This window comes from Erinaceus europaeus, chromosome 17, assembly GCF_950295315.1.
Source record: "Erinaceus europaeus chromosome 17, mEriEur2.1, whole genome shotgun sequence".
Taxonomy (NCBI): Eukaryota; Metazoa; Chordata; class Mammalia; order Eulipotyphla; family Erinaceidae; genus Erinaceus; species Erinaceus europaeus.
Window position 1 is genome coordinate 53,836,089 of NC_080178.1, and position 25,210 is coordinate 53,861,298.

Genomic DNA, 25,210 nt, shown 5'->3' on the forward strand with positions numbered 1-25,210 from the left:
CTACTACTACTCTACTACTACTATTACTACTACTACTACTACTCTACTACTGCTACTACTACTATTACTACTACTACTACTCTACTACTGCTACTACTACTATTACTACTACTACTACTCTACTACTGCTACTACTACTATTACTACTACTACTACTACTCTACTACTGCTGCTGCTGCTGCTACTGTTACTGCTACTGCTACTGCTATTACTACTACTGCTACTACTACTACTACGGCTTCTGGTGGCACCAGGGTTGTCCCTGGGACCTCAGATCCTCAGGCATGGAAGGTGTCTGAGCCCTGCTGGAAGCCTCAGTGTTCTGGCTTTGGAACAGGGTGGGGGAACACTGTCACATGCGATACCACTTACACCCCAGTCAATCCCCTCCATGTAATATCTGAGGGAGAGGTGAGAAAGACAGAGAGAGAAAGACACCATGGCATCACCCTATTATCCATGGAGCTCTCCTGGTGGCAGGATACCAGGGCTTGAACCCAGGGTCAGGTGATTGACTCAAACTCTCTCTTCTCAGTCCAATCCTATAATACTACAATATTTTATTTTATTTTATTTTTTGCCATCAGGGTTCTTGTTGGGACTCTGTGTCTGCACAACTCCAACAGTGGCCCCCTTTCCCCTATTTCCTCCAAAGAGAGACACAGAGAGAAGGGGGACACTGCAGAATAGCTCCACCTTTGGGAAGCTCCCGTCCTGCAGCAGCTCCCTTTGATAACATGGAACTTGAACTCAGGCCTTCAAGTCTGGTCACGTGTGCACTCTGCCAGGAGGGCCCCTGCTATGCCCATAGTCCCAAGACTTTTACCCAGTAGCTTCTCAACAAAAAATGTGGCCTGAGTAGGGAGAGCTTTGCTAGCATGGAGTCTCAGTACCTCCGAGCCTGGCTGACCCTCCTACCTATGATGGTTGTGGGCTTCACCTGCTGCACCACCTCCTCCAAGGAGCCCATCTCAGCATGGTCCTGGGCAAAAGTCTCTTTTTCAGGGCTCAGATGACTCCTCCCCTGCAAAGACAGAAAGAAAGGGTGTAGCTGTGAGGAACCTGGGGAGAGTTGCTGTATTTGAGCCACAGAGCGCACTCTATGTACTTCTTTCTGAGAGAGAAAAAGAGACAGAGAAGCACACACACACACACACATACACACACACACAGAGAAGGGGAGTCACCACAGCACCAGAGCTTCTCCCAGTACAGTGACACCCTCCCATGTGATGCTAGGGTTTGAATGTGATTCAAGTGCATGGCAAGGCATACACCCTGCCCACTGAAATATATGGCTCTCAGATGCAGGTATCCATGGTTCTTATACTTTAATAATAATAATAACAATATTATTATTATTATTATTATTGCCAGCATTGTCATTGCCCAGGCTCAGTGCTTACATAACTCCACTACTCATGGAAGTCACTATTTCCTTCTTCCTTCTTTCCTTCCTCCCCACTCCTCCTTTTCTTTTCTTTTCTTTTCTTTTCTTTTTTCTCCCTTCTTTTATAGAGACAGAGAGTGATAGCAAGGGAGTAAAGAGAGACATCTTCAGCCTGTTCTACTGTTTGGGAAACTTTCTTTGCAGGTCAGGACCAGGCATCTGAACCCAGGTTCTCACAAATGGGAACGTGTGTGCTCTACCAGGTGTGCCACCTCCTAGCTCCGGTTTTTACATTTTCAGCTCTGACCTTTGAACAGTCTCGCGGGTCCCTCTCCCCAGTTTTCTAAGCTAGTGGAATCTGGGACTTGAGTTCAGATTCTAAGTGACTTCTGAGTGGGATCACTCTGTGATGCAGTGTAATTACCTTTTTCTCTGTTTCTCTCTCCTTTTCTCCCTTTCTATTTCTCTCTATCTCTTTCCCTCTACATAAAAAAGGCAGCCAGAACTAATGAAGCAGTGTAGGCACTGAGCCCCAGTGGTAACCCTGGTGGCAAAATCAATCAATCCATCAATCCAAATAAAGATCAGGTCCTGCCCGCCTCCTCCTCCTCCTCTCTCTCCTGCCTGCCAGACTTGCCTCCTCACAGGTGAGCACCCCATCTCCAGCTGCTGTAAGACACCCCATGTCTTGCCCCCAGGCCAACCCACCTTGACAATGAGTCCCCTGGAATCCACCATCCAGATCTTCTTGGTGGCCTCAGCTGCAGGGACGCCTTCCTTCTCCAGGGCCATGACCAGGAGGTGAGCGATGCCCAGGGCAGCCTGGGGGTGCCACACAGGACAAGATCAGACCCAGGGAGTCAGCAGCCAACCCTCCTCCCTCCACACCTGGGGAACGCAGGGATCCTCAAATGAGAGGGTGCAAAAAGCCCACAGGTCTGGAGGTTCCTCCAATGCAGTGGCCGTGCACATGGCAAAGGAGCGCAGTGTCCAGATGAGGCATCGTGCCAAGCTGCTTCTAACCTTCTCCAGTTCCTCACAGTACCTACCTCCCCTGCTCCTTGGAAGACGAACACATGGCTAGAGAGCCGGCTTCTGGTGACCCGCAGAGCCGCAAGGATCCCAGCCACCGCCACAGAGGCTGTGCCTGTGACAGAGCAGAGTGGGCTCAGCTACTTGGTGGGGGGGTGCCCCGTGTGTCCAGCTGGCTCCCAGAGAGACAGAGGAAGACCTAAGTAACCGCCTGTTATGTAAAGACAGAAGCTGCTGTATAGCCTTCCCACGGTCATCCTGGGATCATTTCTGGCATTGACCTAAGTGCCTATAAACAGATTCCAGCAGAACACTGCATAGAGCAGAACAGCATTTTTTGTTGCTGCCAAAAGCAAAAAGCAAAATAACAAAACAGAACAAAACAAAAGACCCAAACAGAGACTCACCACCTACACCAAGAAGGACCTAGAGGGCTTCCACATCAAGAAAGAAGCCCAGCGGGGAAACAGAGGCAGTGTGAACTTTCACTTATAAGCAAACACACGAATCTACCAGATCAAATAATGATAAGCTTGTGGATGTTAAAACCAATGCCTGGGAACCAGAAGGGAAGAGAGGCGCTCCGGGGAGAGGTAGGAAACCAGAGTCAGGGGATGCTGATTTTCTTTCTCCCAACAAACCCCCCCGCCACATTGTATGCTTCACATTGGTTTGGTCTCCCCCCACCTCTGGGAGATTGTGGTTTAGCCCCTGCTAGTTTTGCACTTCTTTCTCCCTGCCCCCTATCGTACGTACTTTCTGAGTTCCTGCCACAGCCACTGGAGGAGAAGGATGCAGGACAGATCTGTGTGGTGATTAGTTTAAGGGTCCCTCTCTGCCATGGGAGGAGAAAGACAGGAGAGCACGTGTTTGCCCGCTTGTGAATAAAGATTAAACTGTGTTCTAAGCTCAGCCATGTGTCTCTGGTCGTCTCTGTTACCCGCCTGTGAAGCCAGCCTGGCGAAAACAACATATGGCGCCTACAACGTGGGACATGACCTGCCCATCCCCCAGATAAGTGACAATTTGGCTACCTATGCACTATGGCCTTCTCTTCTGCTTGTGAAGAGATCTCCAAAGGCCTCTGCCCTTTCTTCACAAGACTGTTTCGCTGTTTCTGGAACATTTATCTCTGGATCACTCTGTGGTTTCCGCCTAACACCAACCCGCAGGAACCCAACACCAGCCTGCATGAGCTGGCTTTCCGCTGCCTGGTGCAGGGTGTTGGGTGTGGGCTCCTCCCACGCTGCTCCTGCTCGGCAGCCTAGAGCAGGGCAGCAGGCATGGCGGGCAGGGCTGCAGCCCATCATGGCCGACACCCGGGGGCACCTCGGCCCGTGCCTTCTGCATGGCCGGCCCGCTCGCCCTCCTGCTATGAAGTCTGGACAGATCCTGGACCACCCAGAGACCATGGGCTCCCTGCCGAAACTGGGCCCCCTGGCCGAGATCCCCAACTCGGCTCTGAAGTCAGAAAAGCTAGAATACACAGAGATTCCTGCAGAGATCGTTACCTACAATTCCTGGAGCTGAAGTTGTGCAAGAAGCCACCGCTGGACAACGCACCTCCCAAATGGCTAAGACAGCATAGATCTAAACTAGTGTTTAAAATGACATGTCTTCGTAACAAAAGTTTTCTTCCTTGTGTATTGAAGACCATTTTTATGTGTGTGTTTAAAGTTTGGTAAACATTAACTTTAAGGTTAAAAATGTAACTTTAAGGCTATTTTATTACCAGACAGAGTTAAATGAAAAAGGTTTTCAACATAGTTCTCATAAAGCTGAAATTAACTTACATTTAAAGTCTGAGTTAAAAATTAGTTAAAAATCAATATATTTAACTAAGTTAGTCAAAAAAAAAAAAACCTGCGTATACCTAGGGTGTGTCTCCATCTTCAATGGGTGTAACAAAAGGTTAAATAGACTTGTTGATATGTAAAACTCTCGAATCCTTCTCAATTAGAAATGGTAGATTGTACAATGGTTATGCTAATGATTTTCATGCCTTAGGTTTTTTTTTCCTATGGTTCTTCTGTTTACCTTTCCACATTTTATTGTTTAAACTTTAAACAACCTTAAAATCATACTAAAAAAGACTTCCAATTGTAATAGAGTTATCAATTGTGGTAAACTTCTAACCTGATACAAGTTTTGTTTCATAAGTAAGTGAATTGCAGCTGTCAAGTTCTCTACAGAAAAGAGAAATTCCAACAGCTGACCTTCCTCATACAACATCCCACCCCCTGGCATTCTTCAGTGGACATCTTCTTTGGACTGACACTTCTATCAGACTCACTGGTACACCTCTTGGACTCTACAGCAGCTTCCCTTTATGCTGCTGGGTTTCTCAAAGACTGACTGCAGCCTGCATGGGGGTTGGGGGCTCTTTGGTGACATATTAAGTACTTAGAAAGGGGGGACCAGCAGTTGGCTCACCTTGTAGAGTGTACACATTACCGTATATAAGGGCCTGGGTTCAAGTCCCCCAGTCACCATAAGGGAGCTTCTTCAGAGGGGTGGGGGCTTTCTCAAATGTTGGAACAGTACTGTGGTATCTCTCCTCCCCTCGATGCCTTTCATTCTCCATCTCAAGGGAAAAATGGTTACTGGGAGTAGTGGAGTCATGCAGACACTGAGCCCCAGTGATAACCCTGGTGGCAGAGAGAGAGAGAGAGAAACCATAGCACTTCCAGTGTGTGGGGGCTGGGCTCAAACCTGGGTTGTGCACAGGAGAAAGGAGTGCACTATCTGAATGAGCTGTTGTGCCTGTCTCCTTCAAAGCCTCAAACCATAACCCTGTTTCTTTCAAACATGTATATGTATTTCATATATATGTAGTTTATCTTTCTAACATTTATTTATTTTTTACATTATTTATTTTATCTGATAGAACAGAGAGAAACTGAGAGGGGGGAGGGAGAGAGAACCTACAGCACTGCTTCACCACCTAAGAAGCTTTCCCCTTGCAGGTAGTGACAGATTGAGGACTTGAACTTGGGTCCTTGCGCATGATAATAAAGCCCTTAACCAGGTGCACCACCACCCAGGCCCCAATATTTCATATATCTGTATGTGTGTATTTCAAATATGTATATTCAAGAGGGATTTCATTATTTATCCATTTATTTTTTAAACAAAACACTGCTCAGTTCAAACTTATGGTTCTGCTGGGGACTGTACCTGTACCTCAGAGGCTCAGGAGTGAAAGCCTTTTTGCAAAACCACTGCAATGTCTCTTCAGGCTGCTAACCCCGAGATTCCTGGTCACCTGACAAAATCTTCAGACCAACTAGGGAAGGAGGGCTGAATAGTGGGCCAATGTGGCCTCCAGTTGAACCATTTATTGTAGAAGGTGGGCTTCTTGGAAGCTTGCCATAATAGTGACTGGCCAGCTGTCCCTGTTGGCCCATTGTCAGCCCTGTGTCACAGTGAGGCAGAGTTGGGTCACTTAATGGAAGCCACAAGTGGCCACTGGGAGGCATAAAGGTGACAGGACCTGGTGTGCCCTCCTCCCATATACCCCCATGAACACAGGGACCAGGGCAAAACCAAGGAAGACCAGGTGGGCTTAACTCTCCCCAGCCTAGTGCGGAGTTGCTGGACTCCAGCAGGGACTCTCCTATCACCACCCCCTTTTTGGTGGCTTCTGGGACATTCCTGGCCTCAGACAGACCAGCAGTAGTCCCCAGAGTCAGAGCCACGTATTTCCTTCCAAATTCTGCAGAGAGTCTACCCAAGGATGAAGGACCCAAGCCCCCATCCCCACCTCCCAACCCCAATCCCAGAACTGCTTTACTAGGCCTTCTCTGACTCAGCATACTGGCAGCTCTGCCAGGGTCAGAGGGAAAGGCAAGCAGCAGATGCAGCATGCTCAGACACTGGGCTGGCAGTGAGCAGGACTGTTCCCCAGAGAGTCCTGTCTCTGTGGGGTGTCCTCTATCTGCAGTCACAGGCCCATGTGTTGGACGTGGGGACAGCTTTCTAGTCCCCACAGTTGAGGGCCCCTCTCTGGACCCTCCTGGGCACTTCCAACCCAGAACGTGCTTGTCAGTGTCTGCTAGCAGCCCCTCCCATCCCCTGTCTTTAAGGCCACCAGAAAGGGGACCCACTACTCACACTTCATCATTCCCTGTAAATGTAGACATGAAGGACATCTGGTTGAGAGAGAGAAAGAGAGGGAGAGAGAGAGAGAGAGAGGACATCTGCCATAATGCTTCAGTACTCATGAAACTTCCTGCTGCAGGTGAGGACTGGGGGCTTGAACTTGGGTCCTTGAGCATGATAACCTGTATGATCTACTAGCCATGCCACCATATGACCCCCATATATTATTGCTTTAAACATTTACTGTATCTGCCCCAGGTCTTTGTTAGCAACTTCTGTGGAGAGAGGCTGAAACTGTGGCTCACAAAGTTGCTCTGTCATAGTCCAGCTTGCACTTGCTGGTTACATTATTTAGATTGCCCCTTACTGTTGCTGAGGACTTATTCTGATGCAGTCTCCGCCCCCAGGTTTTTCTATGCCCGGCTAAATCCTAGAGTGCCCCCTTTCAACCAATCCTGGCTCTGCCCCCAGGTTTTCTATGCCTCGCTAAATCCTAGAGTGCCCCCTTTCAACCAATCCTGGCCCTACACGTCACCCCTGGTTGTCGCCCAATAAAAAGCCCCCTCACCCCTCCCCTCTCTCTCTCTGGGCTCTCGGCTCTCCCTCTCTGAGGTCTCGCTCCCTGCTCTCCCCCCCCGTGGTCGGCCATTGCTGGCTGGCTCTACGTGGTCTGAACCAAACCTCCCCCCCCATCCTATAATAAAGATCTGTGTACCCCTTTGCTCTGGACGTCCGCTCTCTTCTCCGCGGTGCAGCCCGACACCAGACCACCTCAACAACATCTGGCGCCCATCGTGTTCCGTACCCACACCACGCCCGGCCTGAGGTCTCCGAAACCGCCCAGACACAGGTAAGTGGCATCCGCCCACTTCTGTGGCCCCGCGTTTCCCTCCACCATGGGAAATTTCTCGTTTTATGAGGAAGTGTCCCAGTCATTATCTCTTGACCTGGGACAGATTCCCGCTGTCATAAAAGGTTTAATTTTCGCTACCCCTTGATTTTTTTAACTGTGGTCGCCACTTTCAAGATATGTAAAACGTGGTATGCCATAAGGATAAGTGACCTTGAGACTGAGGTACGAGAGTTAAATCACATGTGCTTAAGACTTAGACATCCTAAGCGATCAGCGGCTAAACCCAAGAATTCCGTTCCCTCAGACACGCACACATGTTCGGTCGCTCCTCCTCTGACCCCACCCCCTTCCGCCATTCTGGTTTCAGCTCCGCCTGCGTTCCTGAACCCCGCCCCTTCCGTCCGGTTTCAGCTTCGCCCACGGCCCCTGCCGCCACGGTTTCAGCTCCGCCTGAGGCTTCTGCGTTCCTGAACCCTGCCCCTGCCCCTGCCATCCCGGTTTCAGCTCCGCCTGCAGCTTCCGTTTTCCTGACCACACCCCCGGCCCCTGCTGCCACGGTTTCAGCTCTGCCTGAGGCTTCCTCGTCCCTGACCCCGCCCCCTGCTGATACATCACCATTAAGGGACCTAGTGGCTGAGATACGAGAGCTAAAGGATATTTTTTCAGCATTTAAGGATTTTAAACCATGTGCAGTCCACCCCGGGAGCTCCGTCCCCGTAGATATGCGTTTAGTCTCCCCTGCAGCCACTACAGCAGTTTCTACTGAACTTTCCACTTCTGTAGCTCCCTCTCCTGCACCACCGGACCAAATCCACACATTCCCGGTAAACTTGGCCCCTTCTAAACAAAACCCTCAGCCGTGGCAGCCATATTCCTTGAAGGACCCTGGAACGCTCAGGCAAGCAGTCAGGGAGGACGGTATGCACTCTCCATGGACCAAGTCTGTTTTGAGAAGCTTTTACCAGCATTTAAATACACCACAAGACTGGAAAGAACTGGCTCGTGCTGCACTCCCAGACCCTCTCTATCTTCAGTGGCAGGCATGTTTCCGCGATGAGTGCTCTAGGCAATCGCAGGAAAATAGTAACAAACAGATAGAATGGAATGAATTCTGATGCTTTGTTTGGAGCAGGAGCTTATGAATCTGGAGCTCAGCAGGCAGAAGCCAGGTTTCCAACTGGTTATTTTCAACAGGTACGCATCTGTGCAACACAAGCATGGGAAAGGGTGACCACGCCTGATGTAGATCCATCAGCTCCCATTAACTCTTTTCACCAAGGCTCTGATGAGTCATTGGCGAGCTTCATCTCAAGGGTGAAGAGAAGCTTAGAGAGAAAGGTTTATAATCCTGACGTCCGCACACTACTCCTGCGCTCTATTGTCTGGGAAGGCATTACACCGCAATTCCGTCAGGTATGCCTTAATCTTAAACACCTACACCCAGATAATTGGATGCTAGCGACACAGGAACTTACATCAGGCAATTATGGGACACCCGCTACAACGCAGGTCTATGCAGTTGCCCCATGTAAGCAAAACGGGGCCTGCTTTCAGTGCGGTCGCCAAGGACATAGGCGTAACCAATGTCCTGATAAGTTGCGACCACGCCTCCAGTCAGGGAAACCACGCCTCCAGCCAGAGCAACCCCGCTTTCAGTCAGAGAGCCAGAGACTACGTACTGTTTGTCCAAAATGTCGTAAGGGGTTTCATTGGAAGAGAGATTGTTGGTCCCAATTTCATAAAGATGGTTCGCCCCTGAATAGTACAAATTCGGGGCCTGAGATTTTGTGGACCACTCCTGTTTTAGAACAAGGTCACCCTTCTATGACAGTAAAGATTGGCAATATTCCTTTTAAATTTTTGATTGACACGGGGGCAGCAAAGACGATTTTAAGGCAAGAAGAGGTTCCCCAAGATTGGGAACTCATCCCTGGACCCAGTTTACATGGAATAGGAGAGATGACAAGAGCATTTTGCACACGAGACTCGCTTATGTGGGAAGACCCAGAGGTTCTACCGGACACTTCCGCCCTTTGGTAGCTAATATTAGCACCAACTTACTGGGCAGGGATCTTCTGGAATGTCTTAATGTTAGGATATCCACAGACGCCTCTGCAGAGTGTAAAACTCATTCCCGCGATACCAGGTCTATTCAGCACCCCCAATACTAAATGCCACTGTTCGTAGCCAAACACCCCGCTTAAGCTGGCTTTCTAATGAGCCTGTCTGGGTGGAACAGTGGCCTTTAGCTAGGGATAAGCTAAAAATTTTAAAAGAGCTCATCTGAGAGCAGTTGTCCTTGGGACACATTCGTCATTCTCGAAGCCCATGGAATACTCCTGTCTTTGTGATTAAAAAGCGCTCGGGAAAATGGTGCCTCCTTCAAGATCTCCGTGCAGTAAATAAAACCATGCAGGTCTGGGGATCCCCCCAAAGGGGTTTGCCTCTTGCTTCTGCAATTCCCACGGGAATTCCAATCATAGCTATTGATATACAAGATTGTTTTTTCTCTATCCCCTTGCATCCGTGAGATTGTAAACGTTTTGCCTTCTCTGTTCCGTCTATTAATAATGCCAGCCCCGCTGATAGATTTGAATGGGTGGTGCTGCCCCAGGGTATGGCCAATAGTCCTACAATTTGTCAGGAGGCTGTTAAATCTGCCCTTGTCCCATATATTCATAAGGGCCTTAATATTTTTCATTATACAGATGATATTTTAATATGGGGAAAATCAGATACAGATCTCTATGCCTTACGTGATTTTCTCATTCCTGCATTAAAGAAAAGCGGCCTTAATGTAGCCCCTGAGAAGATACAGCTAATCCCTCCAATATCCTTCCTAGGTTCAGAGATGTCTCTAACGCAAATTCGTCCCTTAAAACCTAATGTTACCTTCCCTTCTAACCTTACTCTTGCTTCTTTACAAAGTTTTCTAGGAAATTTAAATTGGCTTAGGCAGTATCTCTATCTGCCCACAAGCTGCCTCCAACCACTGTTTGACCTGTTGAAAGGAAACAAACAGCCCTCTTCAAAACGTAAGTTAACTCCTGAGGCCTCCTTGGCACTGGAAAGGGTTAACCAGGCCCTCCAGGACATGCACCTTGTTCGATTCTCCCCCTCCTCTCCGGTAAACCTTCTAATCTTCAACTCCACCCCCACAGTAGTAGGGGCACTGTGGCAAGACCATGGGGTTCTCGAATGGCTGCACACGCCAGTAGGAGGAGCTCCAAGACTCCTCACTGAGATAGATGCGTTAGCATTCATGGTTCGCCAAGGGAGAAATAGGTCTGTGCAGGTCTTAGGGAAAGAACCGCATTTAATCATTCTGCCCTTTTCTCTCACAGATACAGAGTGGCTTATACGCCATCATTCCCGCTTTGCCATAAGCTTCGTGGGGTTTCCAGGACAAATAGATAACCATTTTCCTTCTAATAAATTGATAGCTTCTTTACCTCTTCTGCCTCTACTAGCACCTAAACTTTTCTCTCGGGATCCCATTCCCTCTGCTCCTACAATCTTTACTGATGGCGGAAAAAGGGGAGCTGCTGCCCTTATATATTACCCAGACAAACAATCTCCTAAACCTCTCTTTACTGAGCTTCCTGATAATTCCCCTCAGTACAAAGAACTTTATGCTGTTTTTCTTGCACTAAAAGCTGTACCAGAATCCTTCAACCTTTTTTCTGACAGTGTGTATACTGTTAACTTACTTCCATGGCTTGCTCGTTCGTATGTGAAAATTGATGACAACCCACTTTCCCCTCTCTTGATTCAAATCGCCTCTATGCTCTGTTCTTGAACCCAACCACTGTATATTCAACACCTTCGTTCCCACAGCCCTCTTCCTGGTTCCCTGTCCGAAGGGAATGCCGCAGTTGACCGCCTTGCCTCCACAGGAACTTTCCCAGTCTCTGTCTCTGATCCTGCTAATTTTCACTCTCTAACCCATGTTAATCTTAAAGGCCTTCAAGCTCGATTCCCTGATGTTCCTGTACCACAGTTAAAACATATCCTTGCTACATGCTCTTCTTGTGCAAGTCTCATAAAGACACCTGCTATCCAGACCCTTGGGGTTAACCCCCAAGGTTTAAAAGCTAATGCTATTTGGCAAATTGATGTCACCCACATACCAAACTTTGGCAAACAAAAATATGTGTTTGTCTCAATTGATACCTTTTCTAAATTTATGTGGGCTACAGCTCAGACAGGAGAAAGTGCTAAAAAGCTTGTAAGCCATATGCTCTCTTGTTTTGCCGTTATGGGGGTCCCATTATTTTTGAAAACAGACAATGCACCTATGTTTTCAAGCAAACAATTTAAAGATTTTTGTTCCCTCTGGAATATTACTCATACCACAGGCATTCCCTACAATCCACAGGGACAAGGCATTGTCGAGAGGGCCCATCAAACACTGAAGGCTCAACTAAATAAAGATAAAGGAGGAACATATCCCCCCAATATCCAGCTAGCAAAAGCCTTAACTACGTTAAATCTCTTTAATATTTACAATAACTCAGCCTTACCCCCTATTATTCTTCACTGGCAAACACCATCTACCCTCCCATCTATTAAGGTGAAATGGAGAGACCCACTCGATAAAGTTTGGAAAGGGCCTGACCCATTATTGACCATGGGAAGGGGTTTCGCATGCATTTTCCCTCAATATTTCTCTAAATCTGTCTGGGTTCCTGACCGCCATGTCCGACAATACTCGCAGGATGGCGCTGTTATTCCTGAAGAACAAGAAATACTACAAGAGGACCAGATGCAGGATACATCCCAGGACCCGTAATACGACATGGCAGAACCTGCAAAGTCTGGCTCACAGAGACCTCTCTCCTACCCTTTCCCTGTATGTCTTATGTTATAACTGGCCAGTTGTTTTTGTGAGTGAGTGTGTTAAATGACAAAATTTTTTTTCTTTTTTTTGCATGACCCATCTGCTTGGAATACTCTAAAAGGTTATTGGCCTTATATAAAAATGCTGGACGCAGCCAAAGTTTCTGGAGACGTCCAGAAACATTCCAAATTTTTTTTTCTTTCTCCCTCTTTTGAATTTTATATGTAGTTTTGGCATATATGTAAGTGTTTAGTCTTAAACTGTGTGACTAATGACAGATTTAGAATTGTTTTTAAATAATGTGTTTTTATAACAAAAGTTCTTTTCCCTCCAGTTTGTTATAATTAATGTTTATGGGTATGTCTCAAGTTTGGTAACACTAACTTAACGGTCAGAAGTGTAACCCTACAGCTACACTTTTACCAGACAAGGTAAAAATTAATTGTTAAGGTAACTTACTATTTAGGTAAAAGTCTAAATGTTCAAGGTGACTATTCATTCCCAAAACTAAACTATATAAATTTTGTATACAGGACACCTTTGAAGGGCCCCCACAGGTGCCTGTAAACTATCTTGTGGAAATTAATCCACAACAGATCTGGCATCAATCTGGCACTGTAAACGTTAAAATCATTGTCACGAATATGCGTTAACTCTCTAAGCAATTTGAGTCTGTTTAAAATACATATTTTAGCTAAAATTGGTCTCAAGATCCTGCGGTAGAGGCTGCTACAGGAGGTAATATTAGATGACCTTTTAATAAATCATAAAGAGATTCTAAACCAATTATAATCATCGAGGTATCAACTATAACAAACCTATAACTTGTTACCAGTTCAAATTAACCACGAGAAGCAGATTGTTTGTGTTTCTTTCACAGGAATCCCGGAAAAACCATCTGAACCCCTGCACACCCTGACGTCACTCACTAGATAGCACGACTACAGTGGCACACCCCCCGAAACCCTAGATGTCACTCAACATGATCTGAAGAACCTGATACACGAATTCCAAGGACAGAACTTTCTTCATGCCTGGTTACCATTCCTGCTTCTGACCTGCTTGTTTCGTTTTGGCAGTTCCAGCTAGCTATCTACAAAAGAACAACATTCCAGCAGCTGACCTCCCTCATGCAGCGTTGCATCCCCTGCCAATTCTTCCCCCAGCCATCTACTTCGGACTGAGACTTGTATCGGACTTTCTGACATACCCTATATACATTTTACACAATTTTGAAGCAGCTTATTTCCCTTCACGCTGCTGGTTTTTCATAGACTGATCCTGAGTAATTCATAGACTTTACAGACTGTTGCCTTGAGGACTATACAATGCCAAATAGCCCCTCTGTTTGGTGGGTCATGCCTCCCGCCTCCCCCTCATTATGTACCCTTGCCCCTTTCCCCACCCAAGCAGGGAATGTTCCTTTACACACCAATCCTTCCCTTCACACCACACTGACTTTTACTTCTCCCCTTCGTGTCCCTTCCTATTTTGTTATGTCATTTAGGCTTATGCCCAAAAGGTTTCTGCCCCATGATAGTCTTTTATAGACTTTGTACATCTTGTGCTATTACTAGATAGAAAGATAGAAAAGATGTAGAGATACTGTGAAGAGATGGTTGAGTAGGCTGCGCTTAAACCTATGAGATGAGTCTCTCCAGGTAAGTCTCTCTCTCTAAAGAGGGGTTGAGCACAGGAGGACGTTTAAATCTCACAAGGTTGGCAGCCATTTAAGCCTTCCCTCCTCCACAGAAAGTCCTACATCTTCCCACCTGAGCATGGCATTCCTCTAAAACATTTAAGCCTGCCCCATTTTTCTTTACTGTGTCCATTTAGATATAAAGGGATAGGAGGAGATGTTGCTGAGGACTTATTCTGATGCAGTCTCCGCCCCCAGGTTTTTCTATGCCCTGCTAAATCCTAGAGTGCCCCCTTTCAACCAATCCTGGCTCTGCCCCCAGGTTTTCTATGCCTCGCTAAATCCTAGAGTGCCCCCTTTCAACCAATCCTGGCCCTACACGTCACCCCTGGTTGTCGCCCAATAAAAAGCCCCCTCACCCCTCCCCTCTCTCTCTCTGGGCTCTCGGCTCTCCCTCTCTGAGGTCTCGCTCCCTGCTCTCCCCCCGTGGTCGGCCATTGCTGGCTGGCTCCACGTGGTCTGAACCAAACCTCCCCCCCCATCCTATAATAAAGATCTGTGTACCCCTTTGCTCTGGACGTCCGCTCTCTTCTCCGCGGTGCAGCCCGACACCAGACCACCTCAACAACACCTTACGTGTTTCATTCCAGTTTTTTTTTTTTTACACCAGTGTTTTTGCTGGGACTCAATGCCTACATGCCATATATATATAAAACGATAGAAGTCAAGAGACAGAGAGATTAAGCGTGAGAAAGATAGAAAGAGGAGAGACACCATGGCACTGCTCCATTGCTCATGAAGCTTCCCTCTTGTAGGTGCTCCCATGTGGTGTCCAGAGGCTCGACCCTGCGTCCTTGTACAGTCACAGATACATGCAGTCATGTAATACTCATCTCCCTGGATGCGGCCATGGTCCCCAAGGTCTAGACCAGGGAGCAGTGGTTTAGCAAAGCCCCAGCACTCTCTCCCAGATCACAGTGAACCCTGAGCCACCAGGCAGTGGAGCCCCAGTGGCACGCTGGCAGCAGGTGGTCCTATGTGAGGGAGTCAGTCCTAGATACTCAGTCCCAAGGCAGAACCTACCTTGGATGTCATCATTGAACATGCAGTACTTGTCTCGGTACTTGTTTAGCAGACGGAAGGCATTGGCATTGGCGAAGTCCTCAAACTGGACGAGGCAGTGGGTTCCGTATCTGAGTGGAGAAGTCGGTGAGAGTATATGCTACTATGCAAGAGGTCCTGGGTTTGAACCTCAGCCACAACATGGGGGCACCTGTGGATGGGGGAGGGGTTTCACAAGTAATGGACCAGCGCTGTGGTTTCTCTTCTCCTCTCTGTGTCTCTCCTCTCTGTCTCTCTGTCACTCACCATTTATCTAGAGGAAAGAAAATAAATGGCTTCTGGGAGCGGTGGAGTTGTGCAGGCACTGAGCCCCAGCAATGAGTTGAAAGGGTGACATACCAAAAGGGATAGAGAGCTAGAGAAGGGGAGACACCTCCACAGCACTGCTCCTCTGCACAGAAAGTGTCTCCCCTGCAGGTGCTCACACACAGTGGCCTGGGATTCAAACCAGGGTCCGATGGCTTGGTAACATGTGCACTCTACCAGGCAAACCCCCTAGTGCCCTGTCACTGCCAATTTTTTGTTGGGGGTGGGGGCATGAAACAGAAAGAAACAGCACTGGTCCACCAGGCATAAAGTGCCCCTGGTGTTGTGATGCTACCACGTGGTGCTGGGATTTGAACCCAGCACTTGCAGCTACTCCCAGCTCCTTGAAGAGTCCCTGAAGAGCCACTGAGACACACAGTTCATTCAATTCCTTGTCCTGTGTTGGGGGACTCTGCCCCAAGAGAAGCCAGAGCACTGTGGGAAGTGCTGGCTTATTTAGGCCAGAGGACAACCTCTCTGGGCATTTCTGGATGACATCCCTCTGGCTCTTCTCCACACATCCACCACACTCCTGCCCCTTTGAGCCTCAGTCTCATGTGTCCTCTTCAGCATATTCATCCCTTCAGGTACATTTTCAGCTCCTTTTTCTGGATCTTTCTTTTTGGCTCCAAGTGTGTGTGTGTAGCTGGTTGATGGGATTTGGGGCAAGACAGAGCGAGCAACTCACTGGCCTTAGCTGGACTTCCCTTGGGCAGGTCTCCGCAAAGTGAGGGCACCCTCATTCCAGGGCAGAGATGTCCCCTCATTAATCTCGCAGCCAGTATCCACAGGACCTGCTCACTTACTCAACCTGGCCCTCAGGTAGGGGTGAGGCATCCTGAATGCTAGAACCTTCTGCGGGAAGGACACATTTCCCCTCCACTCATAACATCCTGATGCCTGCCTCCAGTTAGAACAGTTCAGGCCTGGAGGTTTCCCTCTTTGGACTTTAGATGCTGGGTTCCCTCCCCCATGCACCTCAGGAACCACCCACCCCCACACCCCACACACACTCACCATTGATGGCCCTGATTGTCTCTGAGTTCAAAGGTGAGGCAGAGTCTCCATTCCTCATCACCCCTGAGCACTCTCCCCCCCCCCAGTTTGTCCTCAGAGCCCCTTCCTGCCCCACACCATCCCAGGGGCTTGTGTTGCTCACTTGTGGGTGACTGCCTGCATGAACTCGTCCAGCAGCTGGTCATAATCCTCCCCATGCACACGCTTCTGCCGCAGGCCTATGTACAGGGGGTCCCCCAGCAGCTCCTGGGGCAGACAGACAGACTGACAGACTATTCAGGATGGCAGCCCAGTGGGAAGGATGGATGTGGGGTTGGGAGGTGATGGTCTGTGCTGAAGGGGTCTGGGGGCTAAGCTTCCAGCCTAGGGGGCTCCTCTGCACCTCCAGGCCAGCTCAGTTATTTGTTTCTTTGTTTAAATTTTGACACTGTGTTTGTCCTGGAGCTCAGTGCCTGCACAACAAAACCACTGGTTCTGGCAATCAATTGTTTTTCTTCCTTTTTGTAATTTATAACTTCATTTTATTTAATTATTGCTGGATAGAGACAGAGAGAAATTGAAAGGGGAGAGGGAGATAGAGAAGGAAAGAGACAGAGACACACATGCAGCTTTACTTCAGTACTTGTGATGTTTTGCCCCTGCAGGTGGGGCCCAGGGGCTTGAACCCAGAAACTTGCACACTACAGTGTGTGCTAAACCAAGTGCACTACTGCCTGCCTCTCTCCACAACTGTTTTTCTTTTAGATACAGGTTCAGAAGTAAAGAGAGACAGACAGAAGAGAGACACTAGAATACAGCTCGTAAAGTTTGCCTCCCCTCCACACCTGCAGGATCCTTCTTCTCCTTTCTCCTTTTATTTCTTCCTTCCTTCATTCCTCTCTCTCTCTCTCTCTCTCTTCTTTCATCCTTCCTTCCTTTCTCTCTTTTTCCTTCCCCTTCAACACTGCTTAGCTCTGGTTTATGGTGTGATTGGGAGTTGAACCTGTGACCTCAGAGCCTCAGGCAGAAAAGTATTTGTGTATAATACCTGTGCTATCCATCCAGCCTTATGTTTCTAAGAATTTATCCTAAGAAGATAATCAGGATGGAACACAAACACTGATCCGTAGATACTGAGTGCTAGAACCCGGTTTCTATTTGCCAGGAGATGAGAAACTTCCTGAGTGCAGTTGTGGGAGGGAATTTCTTTATGGAACTCTGGATACACCCAGCATCCAATCAAATGACACCTTTGGACAGGGAGGCAAAGGAGACAGCTTAATGGTAATACCAAAAAAACCCATGCCTGAGTCTCCAAGGTCACAGGTTCAATCCTTAGCACTAACAATAAGCCAGAGCTGATTGGTGCCCTGGTAAAACAAACAAATAGACAGACAGACAAGCAAACAAACAAAGCAATGACACAGTAGGACAAAAGCTAACTTGGGAGAGAACTCAGAATACACATGAACTTGAGAACAGCTGAATTCTAGTGGCTGGGAAAGGTATCTTTGGCCTTAAGGATGGCTTTGGTGGAAAAAAGACTGAAGAGTCTAGAATGGGAACCACTATTCTACTTTTCTACTTTCAGCACTTCTCTCCATGTTCTCCATGACTTTAGCTTTTGGAACCAGGACTAAGGCATGCACAGTTTCATTGCCCAGGACCAAATTTTTCAGAGAGGGAAAGAGAGAGAGAGAGAGAGAGAGAGAGGAGGAGGTGGTGGAGGAGGAGAAAAGACACCACATCACCTGAATTTCCCCTGGTGCCAACCATCCCTGTGTGGTGTGGGTGCTCACACCTGGGCCAGGCTCTTGTCCTACTTGGCCTGGCTTTTTTTCCTGATTCCTTTTAATTTTATGTTTTATTAGTGACTTAATAGTGTGCTGCAAAATTATAGGATAATAGGGGTCTAATTCAATACCATCCCTACCACCAGAGTTCTGTGTGTTCCATCCCCCTCCAGCAGAAATTGCCATAGTTCTGAGGTCATAGGTGTGGGTTGAGTATATATTTCTCTCTCTCTCTTTCTGTGTGTGTGTGTGTGTGTGTCTATATATGCATGTGGTTTTATTTTTTGCCCATTTTTATTCATTTCTATTATTTATTAACTTCCTTTCTAAGTCACACCTACACCTTTTACTTCTTCCGAATGTTCTTCCTTTTGCCTCTTTTCTCCCAGATAAGCAAAACAGTACCTGACTTCCTCTAGTTTTTGAGATTCTCTTCCTTACTTAGTTATGGTATAGAAATAAAGATTCTTGGTGACAAACATTTCAGGTCCCAGTGGAATTCAGGTCATCTTCCCCTAACATTCCCCCCTCTGGGAGTATGAACCAAAATTCTTTTGGGGGACAGAACAACGGAGTTCTGGCTTCTGTAACTACTTCTCTGCTGGACACATATGTTGCCTGGCCTGGCATCTCTCTCTCTCTCTCTCTCTCTCCCTGCTTCTGTCTCTCTCTTCTTCTCCTATGTGGCCTGTGCAGAGGAGGTGCCCTGAGGCAGAAGCATCCCTGCCCTTGTGACCCAGGTTGGGGGCATTACCTGGTTGTTGGTGCCCACATCCAGCATCACAGGCAGGCATTGGCGTGGGTTGACACCCCCACATGCTGTGTATAGTGCCAGCTTGCCTACAGGGATGCCCATGCCGTAGCAGCCCAGGTCCCCCAAGCCAAGGATGCGTTCCCCATCTGTCACCACCACAGCCTGCAAGACAGGGGGAGTGCTCCTGCAGTGGTCCTCCTCTGGATGCCAGCCTACCTGAGCCATCATGGGACTCTGTCCCCTTAACTCCCCTCTGAGGGTTTGTGGTTGCTGCAGGCTCAGTGGAGGGAACCCATCTGTCACCATCCTTCAGAGAAATCAAGGTTACCATGCACCAGGATATGGGTTCAAACCCTCAGCCCCCACTATCTCTGGAAGCCTTGCCCTGGCCCACTCTCCCTCTGTCAGGCCTTTCCCTGCGTAGCTATGACAGTTTTGTGAGCCTGTCATAAATGGGACAGGTGTGTTGACTCTTCCCTTTAGTGCTGCGGTGGCTTTCTTTCTGGTCCAGACTGAGAGGACCCAGTCCACCACAAAGTAACAACACAGAAGAAAAGAACCCTACCTTAATGTCTTCCTCAGGCCAGGAGTTGAGCATGGTGGCAATGTGGCCCTTGTCGTGAATGGTGATGAACAGCCCACTAGGAGAGACACAGCCACAGTCACCAGAGGGCACCAGAGCCCAAGGCATGCACATCACCAGGCTCTATCCTCAGGCCTGGCTAGAGGTTATCATTTAAGAAGCCACATCTTGAGTGCAAATGGCCTCCCACTAGACTGTTTATTCTGTAGGGTCAGAAAACACCTGTCTTCTCACCAGTGCCACCCCCAGAGCTTACCCTACCATCACCCCTCACAGGGCACTTGTGAGCTTGTTTAATCCGGGACACTCACATATACACAAGTGCACTGGTCTGCATCTTTTCTTATGTTTTTGTTTTTATTTTTGTTTTCAGTGAATAAAGCCTCTGGACATATGATCAGAGTCACCTCAAAATGAGGATGACATGGGATAAAATGTGCCAGGGGCATAAACTAGCAGTCCATAAATGAGGATGGAGGAGGGTTACTTTTGCTAGAGAGTGATACCATAGCCAGATATTTCCCGATAACCCCTCGGAGGAACTGGATCCAGCTAACTGACATGTGGAAACCCTAATCCCAGTGATCTTACATAGAAATTGGGTTTTTGCCGACACATTCAAGGTAAGAGGCACTGTCATCTAGTCTGTCGTTGTCTCCCGAGAAGAGGGGAAGAGAGAGACACAGAGGGAGAAATGGACATGTAGTGATGATGGCAGACTGGGTGAATACAGCAGAATCCACAAACTAAGGAGGGACTAGGCTTACTTGTGAAATTCAGAAGCTACAGAAACAAGACAGGACCCCCCCCCCCCACATAGCTTTTAGAAAGCTCATGACCTTACTAATACTTTCATTCCAGGCTGCAAGCCTCCAGCAGTGAGATGAGACATTTCACTGTTTGAAGGCAGAAGTTTCTGATGTATTTTTCAGAAACAAGATACTGAGGAATCAAACTCATGCATGTGCTCTGCCTCTGAGCCAGCTCTGCAGTCCATCCCCCACCACAAGCAATTTTCCTGGGAGAAATCATGGTTTACAGGACAGTTACTGACACCTGAGGACAGTTTCTTATCTCCTTGTGGTAGATGGAGATCTTGATGGCCAATATACATGTGGATAAACGTTCAGTCACTGGTTATCAGAGAAATGCAAGTAAGAACAACAAAGAGATGCCAGCTGTGAGGATGTCAGACATCAGAAAGGACAGAAACACCAAGTGCTAGCAAGGGGATGGGGAGAGGGAAAGCCTTCTATACAGCTGGGAGAATGCAAATCCAAGCCCTGTGGGAAGCAGTTTAGAGATTCTTTTGATTCTTCTTATCTTTCTTTTTATAAATCTTTTTAATCATTTTATTAGAGAGAATGGTGTACACTATAGTTGTTGACACATATAAAAATAAACCAGGCTCCGTGTACATTGTAATGTGTGTGCTCTACCAGGTGTGCCCCCACCCAGCCCCTGTAGACTCTTCAGAACACTAGAAACAGATATGTCCTCTGATCTATCAGAGCCTTTCATAGGGATCTAGCTAAAGAACACAGAAACACCAGTTCCAAAGAGATCTTTATACACATATATTCACAGCTGCATGGTTTGTAACAACTCAAACCCAGAACTAATCCAGATGTCCAATGACAGCTGAGTGACTAGAAAAGTTGTGGTCTATTTACAAAATGGAATACTGCTCATGCATACGACCCAATTTCTACTATACATTTGAGAGAGAGAGAGAGAGAGAGAGAGAGAGAGAGAGAGAGAGAGAAAGAGAGAAGGAAAGAAAGAGAGTGTGTGGAGGGAAGGGTAAAGCCCTGCCCTGCCACTCATGAATCCCCTTTATCTCAGTCCATGGTGCTGTTGTGTAGTATTGGGTATCAAACCCTGAGCCTCATGCTTGGAAGGCATATGCTCTACCTGTGGGCCACCTTTCTGGCCAGAGTTTGGGGCATTTTGTTGAGGCAACTTTAGGAAGTGAATACAACAACCATGTGGCAGCTATGAGCAGAGGCACCCACAGTTTCCCCTCTTTCTTCTCTTGTCACTCTTCCCTTCTTTTTGATAGAGATGAGAGAGAGATCATGAGGAAAAGTGATAGAGATAGGGAGAAAGGGAGGAAGGCAGAGCAAGATACTTAGACGAGAGCCTATAGCACTATTGCACCACCGATGAAGCTTCCCCATGCAGGTGGGGACTGAGGGCTTGAACTCAGGTGCTGGCACATGGTGCATTTCTTAGAATCTGGTCTGCTGAGATTTCATAAGGGCAATTATAGGCAATGCTATATCCACCCAAAAGACTCCTGTTAATCACACCTGCATCTCTAGTTTCCATCAGGAGCCAGAAATAACTCCTCTCAACTTTCAGAATTAAGTTAGATGAGAGGAAAAGAAAAACCAAGACCATTCCACTTAGGAGAATGTAAATGTCCCTTAGCCTTTATCTAAGCCTGCAAAGGAGTGAGGGACCCCTAGAAGTCTTCTCAAATAGAATTAGACAAGAGAGACTGACAAAACCCACTCAAACAGACAACATTGGACTGGGATTCTTGGCATTGGGTCTAACACAAAAGGAAAACTAAATTAAATCGGGGGGGGGGGGTGTCTGTATCTTCAACTCTGCAACAAAGGCTCTCTGTTGCTGACAAAAACCTCCATTCCACACATTTTTTGGCAAAAGGGAACCTGTCCTCTTAGAACCAGTGAGGAAATGTTTTTAATGCCTGAGAGCCAGAGGGCCCTGTAGGCCAGCACTTGAGCAGGCGGTCAGGACCGGAAGCCCAGGCCTATAGGAACAGCAGTGTCAGTCTCTCCACTCATTTCTGAAACATACTCAGGGCAGTGTGATCATTGCTTTAGTTATTCTCCATCTCAGGTGTGATTGTATTGATAATTTTTCATCCACTGAGTAGTGGAAACTTTTTTTGGTACTATGGAAAGCCCTCTTTGGCATCCATGTTGTCCCCTCTGAGGTGGCAGTGTGCGTGGTCTCCACTACCTCCTCACTCTTGAGGCTGGCCACATGCTAACCCCACTGCCACATCAGTGCAAAGCCAGAAGCACTTAGTACACAAAGCTGATCACATCCATAAGGCCCAAGCAGCAAACAAGAACTGGAGAAAACTGGCTGGCACCAAGATGTCACCAGGAATGTCCACTGTGGGGGCCCAAGTTTCACTCACCCAGCATTATAGTAAAACCCCCACATGCTGGGCAGAGACCTGTCCTTCCATGATGATCTAAAAGGGATAAATGAAGTTTGAAAAGGAGGACCAAGAATTCTGGGGAACTCCACCTTTTCTAGGCAATTCTTTCACAATTCATGAATTGTGAAAGAATGAATAAGAATTATCCCACCTTGATTGAGAAAGCCCCACCTATTCCAGGCAGACCCCATAAAGCCAGATCCCTCTAGAACCTGCCCAAATTCTCCTCTGAGTGTGTGCCTTTGTTTCCCCCTTCCAGTAAATCCCATCTGCCACTGGTGTCTTTGGTCCTGAATTATTATTATTTTAATATTTATTCTATTCCACTGATCTGGAACATAAACCCTTTTGTGGGCCTCTACAGGAACTTGCCTTCCATGTACAATAACAGTGGCAGAAACTGTCCAACTCTCTGAAGGGAGGGGCTGGGTTAACATACTCTGCCACATGAGGAAGACTTGAATGACTACAGCCTAGAACGTTCCTAGCTGTGATTGTGGAATATGAACTCAGAATAACAGGAATGCAGAGGTTACACAGACTCCTGTGCTAAATAGGAATAGACATGGGCCCTCAGTCAGATCCATGGGATTTACAGTTAATGGTATTCATGTACTCTTCCAATACTGAGGAGCTACTCTATGCTCCAATCCAGCTTTCTAATCCTATTCCCAACTCTGATACCATCTTCCCAGACAATACTTTCAGTTCACCTGTGTGTTAGCTGTTGGGCTCAGGCAAAAGTCATGGGCCTCTTGGAACATACCTAAAATAGACTTCCTAGTTTCTTCCATGAAGAATGCAAATCTCACCTGCTATAGTCTTACCTTTAAGTTCCTGGTTATTGTAACATGTGCACTCAACTTGGTGTGCCACTACCTGGCCCCAGGTTCCTGATTATTAAACAGTTTGTTCTGATTTTTATCTTAATGCTTTTCAGTCATCAAGTTGCAGATACTTCCATGGTGTCATCCTGACTTCCTTGGGCAGATGACTTCACTGATGTGTCCTGGAACCCCACCTCTCACAGCCCTGCCCCACTAGGGAAAGATAGAAACCAGCAGGGAGTATGGATTGACCTGTCAATGCTCATGCTCAGCGGAGAAGCAATTACAGAAGCCAGACCTCCCAACTTCTGTACCCCACACTCCCAGAGAGATAAAGAATAGGGAACTTTCCAATGGAGGGGATGGGATATAGAACTCTGATGGTGGGAACTATATGGAAGTGTACCCCTCTTATCCCACACTCTTGTTGATCATTATTAAATCACTAATAAACATAAACGAAAAGAAATTATTTACCTATTTTTATTTTAAAGATGGGTTTAGTTACTAATAAGAATCAGAAGAGAAGAGACAGAGGCCCAGAGTATCACTTAGGCACATGTGTCAAGTTTAGGACCTCATGCTTGAGAGTCTACTGCTTCATCCACTGCACCTGCTTTGGGTTGCTATCCCAAAATTCTTTCTGGATTCTGACAAGAAGAGTCCCAGGTGAGTTCAAGTTCTATTTTGTATCATCTGTTATGGTGAGTCAACTGTACCAGCATCTGATGTCATCCTGATCCTCCCAGATAACAAGTGACACTGAGAATTCTTCTCTGAGTCCAGTGACTCTTCTCTGAGACACAGTGGCAATGGCAGGGGTGTCTGCCAAAGAGACTCCATCAGTGGATCTCAAAGTGGGCAGGGCTTTCTGGGTATCTTGCTTTGAGATTAATGGCTCCTTTGCCCACCCTGACCAGTCTTCACACATTATATACTATGCTGGGCATGGGAAAATCAGGAGGATCAATTGACTGTAATTGGTTTTCTGACCTAGGCTGCCCGGAAAAAAAATCCAGCATGCCGTGGGGGATAGCAGAGACACTGTTGGCCGCCCAGGACCTGGTACCATGGATTGGGTAATGGACCAATAAGCAGGAGAGCCTGAGTTTGATCCCTAGCACTGCACGTGCCAAAGTGATACTCTGGTTCTCTCTCTCCTCCTCTTGTTCATTAAATCAATCAGTCATCCAGTCAATAAATCAATCATTAATAATTCAGATGGCTGTTAAAATAGAAAATAAATAATATAAAATAAATAGAGGCATTATTCAAGGGTGGAGAGAACCACAGAACTCAGGATGGCCAGCTGCAGAGTGAGAGAGGGGAGAAGTTGGGCTTGAGGCACCCATCCTAAATCCCTTTGGGCTGTCTCTCTCCCCATATTGACTCAGAATATCACAGGCTCCTTCTCCTCCATGGCCCCTGACTTTCACATGTCCCCCAGACAGCCCCATAAACACCATGTCTATCCTTCTGAAGAGATTTTCTTCTTCTCAGGCTTGGACACCCAGACAGCACTGAGGACAAGGATAGAGGTTTTCCCAGAACTTTCTATAAGTGTGAGTTGGTGGAGGTTCCCAGGTCTCTGTGAATTAGTTTTGATTTGAAAAATGTAGAGGATTAGGGAGAGAATGTAACGATTATGCAAAAAAGATTTTCATACCTGAGGCTCTTAAGTTCCAGGTTCAGTCCCCAACACCACCATAATCCAGAGGTGGGAAGTGCTCTGGTTTCCTTCTCTCATGAAAATATGATATAGGGAGTCAGGC

The 25,210-nt window shown here is 47.3% G+C and overlaps 1 protein-coding gene and 1 long non-coding RNA gene across 5 annotated transcripts in view; both read right to left on the reverse strand.

Moving 5' to 3' along the window:
• The window catches only part of LOC107523674 (uncharacterized), a 591,794-nt gene that overhangs the window by 152,753 nt on the left and 413,831 nt on the right, over positions 1-25,210 (reverse strand). The gene's annotated exons all lie outside the window — the stretch shown is intronic.
• Positions 1-25,210, reverse strand: part of LOC103126763 (NADP-dependent malic enzyme, mitochondrial) — a 96,652-nt gene that overhangs the window by 4,478 nt on the left and 66,964 nt on the right. For 3 of the 4 annotated variants that reach the window (XM_016194586.2, XM_060177390.1, XM_007537673.3), the window contains exons 4-10: positions 19,392-19,467; positions 18,827-18,988; positions 16,443-16,546; positions 14,939-15,048; positions 2,440-2,537; positions 2,099-2,212; positions 919-1,024 (exon numbers count right to left, since the gene is read on the reverse strand). In XM_016194586.2, coding sequence (XP_016050072.1) covers positions 919-1,024; positions 2,099-2,212; positions 2,440-2,537; positions 14,939-15,048; positions 16,443-16,546; positions 18,827-18,988; positions 19,392-19,467 — 770 coding nt within the window. The remainder of the gene's footprint in view (positions 1-918; positions 1,025-2,098; positions 2,213-2,439; positions 2,538-14,938; positions 15,049-16,442; positions 16,547-18,826; positions 18,989-19,391; positions 19,468-25,210) is intronic. The other variant, XM_016194587.2, reaches the window with a different exon arrangement.